The sequence below is a fragment of the Chrysochloris asiatica genome, unplaced genomic scaffold (assembly GCF_000296735.1).
Source record: "Chrysochloris asiatica unplaced genomic scaffold, ChrAsi1.0 scaffold00021, whole genome shotgun sequence".
Lineage (NCBI taxonomy): Eukaryota > Metazoa > Chordata > Mammalia > Afrosoricida > Chrysochloridae > Chrysochloris > Chrysochloris asiatica.
In genome coordinates this window covers 17,215,814-17,229,176 of record NW_006408539.1, presented here as the reverse complement: position 1 = coordinate 17,229,176, position 13,363 = coordinate 17,215,814, and the positions used below count along the sequence as shown (strand labels likewise).

General features: G+C 40.7%; 1 protein-coding gene across 1 annotated transcript in view; it reads right to left on the bottom strand.

Annotated features, from left to right (window-relative positions):
- Nucleotides 1-2,357: 2,357 nt before the first annotated feature.
- LOC102836022 (serpin B12-like) overlaps nt 2,358-13,363 on the bottom strand; it is a 31,796-nt gene continuing 20,790 nt past the window's right edge. Inside the window, exons 6-8 of the mRNA XM_006837582.1 lie at nt 12,485-12,627; nt 8,676-8,831; nt 2,358-2,753 (exon numbers count right to left, since the gene is read on the bottom strand). Coding sequence (XP_006837645.1) covers nt 2,358-2,753; nt 8,676-8,831; nt 12,485-12,627 — 695 coding nt within the window. The remainder of the gene's footprint in view (nt 2,754-8,675; nt 8,832-12,484; nt 12,628-13,363) is intronic.

Genomic DNA, 13,363 nt, shown 5'->3' with positions numbered 1-13,363 from the left:
TGGTGGTGGTGGTGGTGGAGGTGGTTGTTGTTGTTGTTGGTGGTGGTGGTTGTGTGCCACCAAGTCAGTTCCGACTCGTAGGGACCCTGTGTAGAGTTTCTGAGGCTGTAAATCTTTGCAGGAGCAGAAAGCAGCTGGTGGATTCAAACTGCTGACTTTGAAGTTAGCAGCCCAGCTCATAATTTACTATGCTACCAGGGCTCCTTAACTGCAAGGTGGAAGGTTCAAACTCAGCAAGCTGCTCTTCCAGAAAATGATGAGATTGTGTGCGTCAATCAGATTTAGGCTCAGGATCCTTACGTAAGGTCACTATGACAAGTATTGTTTTTGCTGTTGTTGTAAAGTGCCATTGAGTCAGTTCCGACTCACAGCAATCCAGTATAGGATTTCCGAGGAACATCTGGTGGGTTTGAACTGCTGATCTTATAGTTAGCAGTCCACTGCTTATCCTAAGGACCCCAAGGATCATGACTATGATTACAAGGATAGTGTTTAATTAACATTAGAAGGTAAGGCCCATTGCCAACATAAAATACTGCAATTCTTCCCATACCAAGAGAAAGAAAGGAGAGAGGAAAAAAAGCAGAGACCTAACAATAAGGATTCTCTGTGCCCCTCTTGGGTTTGCCTGAGATGGTGGACAAGCTAGAGAATAATATGGAAGATTATAAAGTTAACAACCCAGCAAGCATTTCCTCTCACACTAGCTTTTGAATTTCACTGTGACCTTGTACAGAACTGGCCAGTCCATTCTGCCCAGCAGGAAGCTGGAGCTCCAAGGGGGAAGTGACAAGGTTGCCAGACCCTTGGTGTAAAGAGGCAGAATTTCAGCTCAGAGCTGCTGCCGCTGTTATTACTAGGTGCCATCAAATGGATTTTAATTCATGTGGATCTGTATATAATGGGAGCTCTGGTAGCATAGTGGTTATGAATCAGGCTGCTAATGTTAAAAGTCAGCAGTTCAAAACTACCAGCAGTTCCATGGGAGAAAGATGAGGCGTTCTGCTCCCATCAAGATTTACGGCCTTAGAAACCCTACATAGGGTTGCTATGAGTCAGAACTGACTCCACGGCCATATAGTACAGAGCAGAACTGCTCCAAGAGGTGTCCTTAGTTGTAATCTATACAGAAACAGATCACTGGGCTGTTCTTCCTTGGCGTTGCTGGGTGAATTCAAACCACTGCTGGGTGAATTCAAACCGCTATGTTACTGGAGCGCCTTTTCAGCTTAGCTCTGCTGATTCCAAATCCAGGGAGTCCTGCTCCACTATGATGCTGGCCAGAGTCTCACCTGTCCCCAGGAAGTCCTCTGGAAGGGAACATAAGACTATGGGCACTGGGAGGTCAGTCCTCACTGGTGGTGAGGAAATGAGACGAAGAAGCGGTGAGGAGCACAGAGAAGGAAAAATAAAGCATTTTTCAACACAGATTTCCTATTAAGTGTGCTCACATATTTTTTGTCAGCTTGTAAGTGTTCTATAAATGTTCTTTCGAAACTATGCCTGATCTAAGAAGAGAGAAAAAGGGGATACAACTCCTTTGCTTTCCTCTGTATTTCATTGTTAACTACCATAGGGGCCCTGATTGAGTCTCCAGATAAAGACTTGTGAATAAGGTTAGGTCTTGAATCAAAGTTGAGATTTTGTATCAGACCTTCTGAGTTTGAAAAGAGTTCCTAAACCTAAGTCTCATTCGCCTTTTGTTAAAATGGAGACAACAATATTTCCTGCTTGTTGAGGGTTTGAATAAGAATTAAATTAGGTTATTCGTATGATGTGCTGAGCAGAGGGCACAGAACATACCACACACCCCGTGAGGGTTAGCTCCACTTCCTAATATCATTTGTTCAGCTGTAGGGAAGATAAACAAATCTGGGGCCTCTAACTTAATAACCTAATCACATTGAACAGTATGTTTTTCTATGGAAAAATGCATTCTGAATTTTAACAACCTACCAAGAAGGTTCAAATGTAGGAACAATTTGTGAAGCTGGCACAGGACTGGGCAGTGTTTCATTCTGTTGTGCATGAGGTCACTATGAGTCAGTACTGATTCGATGGCACATAACAACTACAACAACAATATTAATAAGGTTCTGGGTAACTTGTGGAGTGCCTAAGGAAGACATGGTATTGAGCTTAATTTTGTAATGAATACAGTCAATAACATGCTATAACCAATGTAGACAGATCCAAAGACAGATGGAATGGACATTCTACATGGTCGATATGAAAGAAAAACTTTGGTAAGAATCATGGTTTCTCCTGCTAGCTGCACCAGACTGTGAATGCTACAAAATATGCTGACTCTAAAATCCAGACATTTTGAAGAATTAGAAAATGATGTGCCTCCTTCCTTAAGGGTTGGATACTACACCATAGAAAAGAAGTGCCTCTGTGTCCTTCTGTAGGACAGAGATGAGGAAAGGATGGTCCACCTGAAAGACCTGGAGATTTTTCACTTGGCCTGCTGAGTTGGCAGGTGATAACACATAATCATCTTCAGTGACCTTTAGAATGGCTGTGTGGATTATCCTGGACACCACGAGGCCTCCTCTTACAGTTATGCCTGACAAGTTAGCCACTGAGGGGTCCAAGACATCAGTCATTCCCAAGGTCGCCAAGATAGAAGTGTAGTCTCCCTGGCAGCCATCCAGTCTAAGCTGGGGAAGATGCAGGTCCACAGCAGTGTCTGCCATATTTGTTGGGCTGATCCAGCTTTTCAGCTTCTCATAAGTGATTTCTCTCAGGACCTAAGAAAAGAAAGCAGGAGACAAAATGCAAACTAATTGAGAAAATCGATGTTGTTGGTATGTGCCATCAAGTCGGTTCTGACTCATAACAACCCTACCAAGGAGCAGATGGTGAGTTTGAACCACTTAGCAGTCAAATGGTTACCCTATAGCGCCACACTGGAGTGGGAAACATTCAAAGGACTGGAGGCAAAGCTTCTCACTGACATTTTGAAAATCAGATTCTAAGCATTGTCCCAGAGCATGTGGGGGAGATGCAGCACATGAGAGACTCGAAGCCAGAGCATGGTACCCTGGAACCCAAGAGCCACTTACAACAACATAAAACCACCGTAGGGAATTTTTATTTTCTTTCTCTTGGGATGCTTCTATAAATTATATGACTTGTGTATTATAATTGTACATGGTATACTGCAGGGCACTTAACAACACTAACAACATAGTACACGTGATTAAGTATCTACCCTTTGCATCACTATGAGTTGCAACTGACTCAACAGCACTTATCAACAAAACAAACACTGTTTTTTACTTATCACATTAAATGGCATCTTTGGAACATGACATCTCCCAACCTTGACACTGCATGGACTAAATTATAGACAGACTAAAATAATTTTCTACTGTAACTCAACTCAAAGTTCTCACTTGTCAGATATTCGTGAAGACTGAGTGTATACGGAAGTAACATATATAGATCATCTTTGTGGTCATTAGTTGCCATCGGATTGGCTCCAACTCATGGTGGGCTACATACAGCGGAACTAAATGATGGCCAGTCCCGAGCCATCTTTAGGATCTTTGGGATGTTTGGGCCCACTGTTGTGGTTATTATATGGTGCTGCCTCCCCACTAAAAGGCTCATCTTCCAACACTATATTAGAAGCTAATGTTACTATTAATTAGCAATGATAACATAAATCTCACTTGACCAATAGGTTTTCTATAATCATCTTATGTAAACTTGATGTTTCTCACACCTGTCACTTTCTACCTCATTTTGATCTTCTATTTTTCTTAAAGCATATAATAATCATGTTATTTCTACACTGGCTTATTTGTATATATATATGAAACTCCTGGTGTGGTGCTGAAGGATCAACACTGGGCTATGAAACCACAGGTGGATAGTTCAAACCCACCTGCTGCTCCTCAAAGACTCTATGTAGGGTCACAACGAGTCAGAACTGAATCGTCAATACTTAACAACAGCAACATGTATATATACATATATACACAAGTATATATGCATATATATGTATATATACACAAGTATATATACACACAAGTATATATGCATATATATATAGATATAGATATAGATATATATACACACACACACAAGTATATATATACAAGTATATATGCAGGTATAGATAGATAGATAGATATAGAGTCCTGGTATGGCACTGTGGGTTATTGTGCCAGACTGCAAAGCCATTTGAACTACAAGGTTGGTGGTTCAAGCTCACCAGCTGCTCCTTGGAAACCCTATGCAGGGTCTTTATGGGTCGGAATCGACTCGACAACACTTAACAACAACAACAACAATATATATATATACACACACACACACCCATATGGAGTGGCACCATAAGATAAGTTCTCGACCTCAAGGCTGATTTGAACTGCAAGGTTAGCAGTTCACACATAACAGCCACTCCCTCAGAAACACTCTACAAGGTCTCTATGAGTGGGAACCAACTGGAAGGCATTTAACAACAATAACAACAACATATATACATACATGTACATACATATACATGCATATACATACACATACATACATATACACACATGCATACATATGCATACATATACATACACATGCACATACATATACATATACACATATACACACATACATATACACACATATACATACGCATACATGCATATACTACGTATACATGCATATATATACATTTGGTTGTTGTTGTTAAGTGCCATCAAGTCAGTTCTAACTCGTAACAACCCTATATAGGGTTTCCAAGGAGGAGCTAGTGAGTTTGAACCACCAACCTTGCAGTTCAAACTGACCTTGTGGTCCAGGGCATTATCCCACACTACCACACCAGGACTCTCTTTCTTTCTCTTTATATGTGTATATCAAATTGGTTCTGACTCATAGCAACTCTTTACAGAATTTTCAAGGCTGTACATGTTTGTGGGAGAAGAAAGCCTAATCTTTCTCTTGCAGAGTTGCTGAAGGGTTCAAACCACCCACTTCATGGTTAGCAGTCCAGTGCTTACCCTATGGACTCACTATGCTCCTATATATGTGTGTGTACACTCACACACACACACACACACACACACACATATTGCTGTTAAGTACTATTGAGTGTATTTCAACTCATAGTAACCCTGTTTAGGGTTTCCAAATCTTTAAATCTTTGCCGGGATCAGAAACCTTCACATATATCTAATGATCTATCTACCTACTGATTGATCTACTTAGCGATACATACACACATACAAGGAGCTTCAAACAATTTCTGGAAAATGGAATTTTAAAACTATGGAATCTGATGAGGCTTTCTCCTCCCACGAAGATTTACAACTTTGGGAACCCCATCTGTGGTTACTAAGAGTTACATCAACTCAACGGCAGTAGCTTATAAATGATCAAACCTATGAATGTTGGTGTGGTGCTATAGGATAAGTACTAGACTGCTAACAACAACCAAAAAACGCTATGGAATCTCCCCACAAACTTTTTGAAACCTCCTCATATATACAGATTCGGAAACCCTGTACAGGGACACTATGAGTCAGAACCAACTCCACGGCACATAACAACAACAACAATATATACACTTTATTTTGTTAAGTTGCTGGAAGTTTGGTTTTTAGCCAGGGTCTTGGTAAATCTGAGCAGGCATTTTAAAACTAAGCCTCAAGTGGGCTGAGAAGACAAAGAACAGGGTTCAGTGAAGTTACAGACATTAGTTGGCTATGAAATGTAGAGCAAACAATAAACTGACTTAGTTTTCCCATCTCCTGCCTGCCTAGCAGGCCTCACAGGACAAGCAAGGATCTTTGCAAACAAGGATGAAGAAAGGCTAATGGGAGGATGTGATGTTCTCAGCAGGATAGAGCAGCTGAGAGTGATGCTGAGTTCCAGTTTAGAGGAGAATATTGAAAGTGCCATGGGCTGCCAAAAGAACCAACAGATCTGTGTTGAAAGAAGTGCAGCTAGAGTGCTCCTTGGAGGCTAAGATGGCTAAACTTCATCTCTCATACTTTGGATATATTGTCAGGAGGGACCAGTCACTGGAGAAAGATACCATGTTTGGTAAGGTGGAGAGTCAGAGAAAAAGAGGAAGACCCCTAATGAGATGGATTGGCCAAGTGGCAGCATCGATGGACTCAAGCATGGCAACAGTGCCCAGGATTGGGCAGTGTTTCATTCTGCTGTGCATAAGATCGCTATGAGTCGGTACCAAATCTATGGCACCTAACAACAACAATATGTATCAATATACCTAAAAGGCTTGGCTCCACTACCAACACTCATGGAAGCAGCTGTCAAGAAATCAAACGAAATATTGCACTATACGAACCTGGTGTGCAAGACTTCTTTAAAGTGTTCAAGAGCAAAGATATCAGTTTGAAGACTAAGGCATACCTGACCCAAGCTATGGTATTTTCAATAGCTGAATGTTATGTACAAGTTGGATAATGAATAAGGAATAAGGAAGACCCTAGAGGAATTGATGTATTTGAGTTATGGTGTTGAAGAAGAATATTAAGAGTACCATGGACTACCAGAAGAACAAACAAATCTGTTTCAGATAAAGTACAGCTAGAATGCTCCTTGGAAGCCAGGATGCTGAGAATTCATCTCTCACACTGCAGACATGTTATCAGGAGGTATCAATCCCTGGAGAAGGACATCATGCTTGGTAAAGTGGAGGTTCAGAGAAACAGAGGAAGACCCCCAATGAAATGGACTGGCACAGTGACAACAGCAATGGACTCTAGTGTAACAAGAATTGCGAGGTGGGTATAGGACATACTGTGTTTAGTTCTGTTGTACATAGGGTTGTTGTGAGTCAGAACTGACTTGATGGCACCTGACAACAACAGCAACAACAAAAAGACTAAACTCTATGCGGATTTATTTTTTGAGCCTTCAAATGCATTCCAGGAGTCCTGGTATGGTGCTGTAGGTTAATGCACTGGACTGAAAGATCAGTTTGAACCAAAAGGTCAGCAGTTCAAGCTCACCAGCCACTCCTTGGAAACCCTATACAGGGTTGCTATGAGTTGGAATCAACGTGATGGCACCTAACATCAACAAACAACAATGCACTCCATACAAAGAAAGCAAAAATCCTCACAACCGGACCAATAAACAACATCATGATAAATGGGGGGAGGGAAATTGACACTGTCAAGGATTTCATTTTACTTGGATTTTCAATCAGTGCTCATGGAAGCATTTGTCAAGAAATCAAGGGATAAATTGCATTGGACAAATCTGCTATAAAAGACCTCTTTAAATGGTTTAAAAGCAATGATGTCAGTTTGAGAATTGAGTTGTGCCTGACCCAAGCCATGATATTTTAAATTGCCTCATATGCATGTAAAAACCAGCCAACGAATATGAGGAAAATTGATGCATTTGAATTATGGTGTTTGCAAAGAATATTGAATATACCATGGGCCAGAATAACAAAAAATTCTGTGTTGGAAGAAGTTCAGCCAGAATCCTCCTCAGAATTGAGGGCAGTAAGACTTCATCTCATGTACTTTGGCATGTTGTCAGGAGAGACTAGTCCCCAGAAAGGAACATCATGCTTGGTAAAGAACAGTGAAGTAAAAAGAGTAAGACCTTCAATTAGATGGATTGGCACCATGGCTTCATCAGAAGTCTCAAACAAAAATCGTGAGGATGATGCAGGTATCCGCGATATTTTGTTCTCTTGTACGTAGGGTCCTAATGAGTTAAAACTGACAACAACAACAACAAATCACTCTGGTCAGAGCTGTCATTATTACCCAATTACAATGGCACTTTAAGCCATGTGGTTTCACTTGAACATGTCACTGTCACTTAAAAACTGAATTTAAATCTTCTAGCTGTTTTTGTCACTACTATTATCATTACGGTATCCTGGTGTGATGCTCTGGGTTAATGCGCCAGACTACAAAAACATTTGAACTGAAAGGTCAGCGGTTCAAGCTATCCAGCTGCTCCTCAGAAACCCTACACAGGGTCGCTATGGGGCAGAGCCAACTCAGTGGCACTTAACAACAAGAAATTGTCATTACATTCAGTGATATATGGGAATTATACTGGTACAAAAACATGACTAAGGATTCTGTATGATCTTGCATGGGATGAGGTCCACTGGGGATGAGGGTTGATGACAGTATAAGCTATCATATTGGATGACACCAACCTTAGTGATGTCACTGGTGGAAACAGACTTCCTTGATGGATGCAGGTCTGAAGAAGTCAAGGTGTAATATGGAGGAAAATGCAGAATTGCCACAGTAAATAAAAATCCTATGAGAACTAATACAGAAAATGCATGTGACTATGTTTTAGAAACCTAAAATGTTTATAATGATAAGCAATAAACTTTGAGAGTATTAGTGTTTATGTAACTTTTCATGTAAGTCTTGCTTACTTTTTCTAAATGGACATAATGCCACTGCTCGTAGTAACAGAAGCAAAAAGTAACCGGTTGCTGTGCAGTCCATTCCTACTCATCGTGACTCCATGTGTTTTCATAAGTAGATGGCCAGTACTTCTGAGGTGCATCTGGATGGACTTGAACCTCCAACCTTTCAGTCAGCAGCCAAGCACATTAACTATGGACCACCCAAGGACTCCCAGTTTTGCAAGTGTTACTATTCAGTCCTCAAACTCTCTGCATGGTTTGTGGCTGCAAAAGCTCAGCACTTTACCTGTCCCAGGCTCACGTTCTCTGTAGGCAGGATGATGACCAGACTCAGGTGACCTTCCACATCTGGCATCTCTAGTACCTGCACCCCAGCCTCCTGTATGGAGCCAAGCTTGAAGACACCCTGCAACTGCATCATCTGCACAGGTTTGCTCTGGGACTGAAAGGAAAAAACAAGTGAGTGACAAGGTCAGTCTCTTTCTGTGTTCATTTTTTTCTCATGTAAGGTATAGCAAATCTTTAAGACTATCCCTCCTCCAAAACTGTCTACATGAGGTGACAAAAAATGTGTCGTTGCCCAGAAGTGTCTATGACTGACTATTAATGTGATGATCTCAAGAACAATAGCTAAATAAACACAAAACCAAAAATTACTGTCACGGGGTCAATACCAACCTATAGTGACCCCATAAGACAGATTAGAGCTACCCCACCATGTTTCCAAGGTTGAAAATTCTTCATGGAAACAAACAGCTGCATCATCTTTCTCCCATGCCGTGGTTGGTGGGTTTGAGCTTCTAAACCTTTTGGTTAGCAGCCAAGTGCTTAACCACTGCACCACCAAACAAAAATCAAACATTGCCATCTAGTTGATTCTGTCTCATAATGACCTTATAGAACAAAGTAGATCTGCTCCCAAAGGGTTTCTAAGACTTTGGAAATCTTTATGGATGAAAACTGCCAAATCTGACCTGTGGAGCAGCTGGTGAGTTGGTGAGTTCAAACCACCAACCTTTCAGGTATCATCCTAATACTTTAGCCATGCACCACCAGGACTCCTTAAAGAAAATAGCCACTGCACAACAAAATGTTGACTTCTCCCCCATCCACTATTTTTATACAGTGTACATATTTGATGCCCCCAAACCAGTTGGCATGACGTCTGCTCTGATTTATGGCATCCACATGTGTGTAGAGTAGAACCATGCTCCACAGGATTTTCAATGACTGATTTTTCAAACATAGATCACAATACCTTTCTCCTGAGGCATCTCTGGATGGCCTTGAAATGCAAACTTTTGGGTTAGCAGCAAGTGCATTAACAGCTTAAGCCACCCAGGAAATGTTGATGCCTATAACTAACGAATTCATTCACTCCATTGGGCTGAGAAACAAAGCACACTAGAAATCTTATCAGCATAACCATTTCTATAGGTCAAATCGGTCATCTCAAGAATATAATTAGAAAGTTCTTCAGCTCAAGTAAAACCCGACTTTAGTCAGTTGGATGAACATACAGTGTGGGTCTTATTTGGGTCATTGTTAGAGTTACAGGATCGCTAAGGATGTAGCACAATATTATGGGGGTTCCATATAATGTAGTCAATTTAGGTAAGCTTAATTATGACCATACCATACTCCTATTGTTGCTCTTCTTTTTGAAATTCTAGGTAACAGGCTAAAGATACCTATAACCTAAGCCTTCATTGTTTATGTAGACTGATGGACCAGACTCTACAATGAAAGAAATTATTCTATCTTAACTGTTTAGCAATATGTTCTGTTTGGGGAATGCTAGTCCTGGTGTGGCATTTAGGATAAGCACTGGACCACAAGGTTGGTTTGAACCACAAGGTCAACAGTTCAAACTCACCAGCTGCTCCTTGGACACACTATACAAGGTCACAATGAGTTGAAACTGACTTGACTGCACTTAACAACAGTAATCCCTTTACATACCTCTCTATAAAACTACCCCCACAATTTCACATATCTGTAGTTCCCAAACCAAGCTGGTCCTTAGAAGGGCTCCAAGGATCTATTTGAAAACAAATATGTTTAAGGCCTTCTTGTAACATCAGAATCTTCAAAAAGGGGGTGGTGCTGGAATCCAACTTTTGAAAACACACACGGGGTGGGGAGGGGAGCACAGTGGTTCTGTAGGATAAGCACTAGACTGCTAACCACATGGTCCAAGGATGAAGCCCACCAGTGACTCCACGGGAGAAAGATGAGGCTTTCTGCTCCTAAAAAGATTAGTCTCAGAAATATTGTACAGGGTCGCCATGAGTTGGAACTGACTCGGTGGCACACAACCACCAACTATAGGGGGCACAACGCTAGTGAAATACACACACCACAGAGGTCAATCATTCAAGATCAAAAGGGCAGCATTTACCTAAGGAGAAAATTCAGACAAGTTAAGTAAGAAGGAGCCACAGAAACAAGAAACACGGGGAGGAAGTGGGAGAACGTTGTTGCATGGAGCAGATGGCAATCATTGCAATGAAACAAAGTGAGTGGTTTGTTGAATGTAAAACTGATGATCTGCCCTGTAAACCTTCACTCAGTTCACAATAAAAAAGTTGTTAGTTTTTTAAATCAGATGGAAATATTCTTTGGAAAGCTATTATTAGACACTTCTGGATATGATTAATGTGTTGGGTTGTAGGACTATTGCTGTTGTTGTTGTCAGGTGCCATCAAGTTGGAACCGACTCATAACGACCCCATGCACAGCAGAATGAAACAATGTCCAATCCTGGGCCAACCTCACTACCGCCGCCACACTCGATGCCATCAATGCTGCCACCTGGCCGATCCATCTCGTTGGGGGTCTTCCTCTTTTCCTCTGACCCTCCATCTTACCCAGCATGACATCCTTTTCCAGGACTATGTTTCTCATTAAAGTTATTTGGTAATTATTTTACATGTAAAGCATTTATTCAGAAATACAACTTTTTTCCTATCTCTACAGTTGGCCATGCAGATGATAAATTTACCTATAATTTTCAGTATTTTTTGGTAGACTAGAATAAATGGAACTTAGTTATCATATGAACCCCCCATAAAGAAAATAAATCCAATATCATATAGTCGATTCCAACTCATATCAACCTTGTGTAGGGTTTCTAATACTGTAAATCTTTATGAAGCAGAAGACTCATCTTTTTCCTCATAGTGACTGGTGGATTTGAACCACTGACCTTGCAGTTAGCATCCTAATGCTTAACCCTTTCATTAACACATTTTGGATGTCATCAGAGAGATTCAGATTCACAGTGACTTTGTATAGGGTTTCCAAGGTGCAGCTGGTGGGTTTGAACCACTGAGTTTGTGGCTAGCAGTTCAGTGCTTACCCTACAGCACCACATCGGGATCCTATTATTTCTTATTTAAGTAGCATATGTGGACTGGAATCTGATATTGGGCCACTTTGAGGTCACTAAGAAAAGAATTTGGAAGGATGGAGTTTAATGGAAGGGGAGCATACCTGAAACCTTCTGATGGGGAGTTGTGTTCATTGTTTTGCTTTGCTTTTTCAGAGGATTGCATGAATCTTGTCAATGATCTGCCTGCTATTTCTAAGAAGGTTTAATCTAGTTCTTACCCATCTTCTGATATCACTTCCAGTTTGCAGCACACAAATTGCTTAATAAAGGTTTAACACAGTACCTACTTTAATTTAAATATTCCAAGGTCTCTATTTGATATATATTTTTAATTATACAGCTACATTGTTTTTTAAAAAAATACTATTTTTAAATAGGGTTTAAAAAAAACCACTATGGAGAATTTCAAAGAAAGCTTCAACAAGTCTTGCAAAACTAATTCTGTTCTTTCTTGAGTGTATAGATAAGCAGTTGCTTTTCTTGTTGTTATGTGCTGTCCAGATCCCGACTCACAGTGACCCCCTATAGGATGTCCGAGGAACAGCTGGTGAGTCTCAGCCACTAGCTTAGCAGTCCAGTGCTTATCCTCCCATGCTCCACCAGTCATTCAGAAATTAATTTGTCAACCTAAAGGCATAAATATCTTATTCTAAGGTTTGAGGATTCATATAAGAGAAAAAGAAATTAAATCATCGGACTACCTCATCCAGCCTGAAAACCATAGTCTTGGTTTGGTCTTTCTGAAACACGTGTTTCCATTTCCCTTGGAAGGAGACAGCATTGATCAGCACCAGCTCATCGGAATACATGATGTCGTCATAGGACCAGAGGCCCTTGATCTCACCTTAGAGGAGGGAACACAGTAACAGCAGACTTGAGAGCTGTATAATCACAGAGTAAAAGCATCCTAGACAACTTTATAATCTTCCACGAAATAGGGACTCTGTTCACTGGCTTTGCTTCTGTTTCAGATCCATTTTTGAGAAGAAATAAGATAAGTGACTGACAGACAGTATCTTCACATGACCCAAAATGACTGCTGAGAAAATATTGAAAGCATTCACAATTCTTGATAAATGAAGAATGTAGGGTGCAGAGGAAGATGGAGAGAGTATATAGCTTCACTCTTTACTTTACAGCAATATCATTATTGATGGGTCTTCATTTTATATATATATATATTAATGCGAGTAAATATTATACCGGTAATGTGATGAACTACTTCCAAATATTAGTCACTGAAAACCTTATGAATAGCAGAGAAATACTGTCAGATTGTCAGATATAGTGCCGGAAAATGAGCCCTCAGGTAGGAAGTCACTCAAATTGTGACTGAGGAAGAGCTGCCTCCTCAAAGTAGAGTTGACCGTGATAACACGAATGGAGTAAAGCCCATGGGAGAAAAGCCCGTGGGACCTTTGTTTCCTCATGGGGCATAATTCAAAATGAAGAGAAACAGCTGTAAACATCCATTGAAAATTGGAACACGGAATGTACAAAGTATGAATCTGGGAAAATTGGAAGTTGTCAAAAATGAAATGGAATGCATCAACATCGATATCTTAGGCATTAGTGAGCTG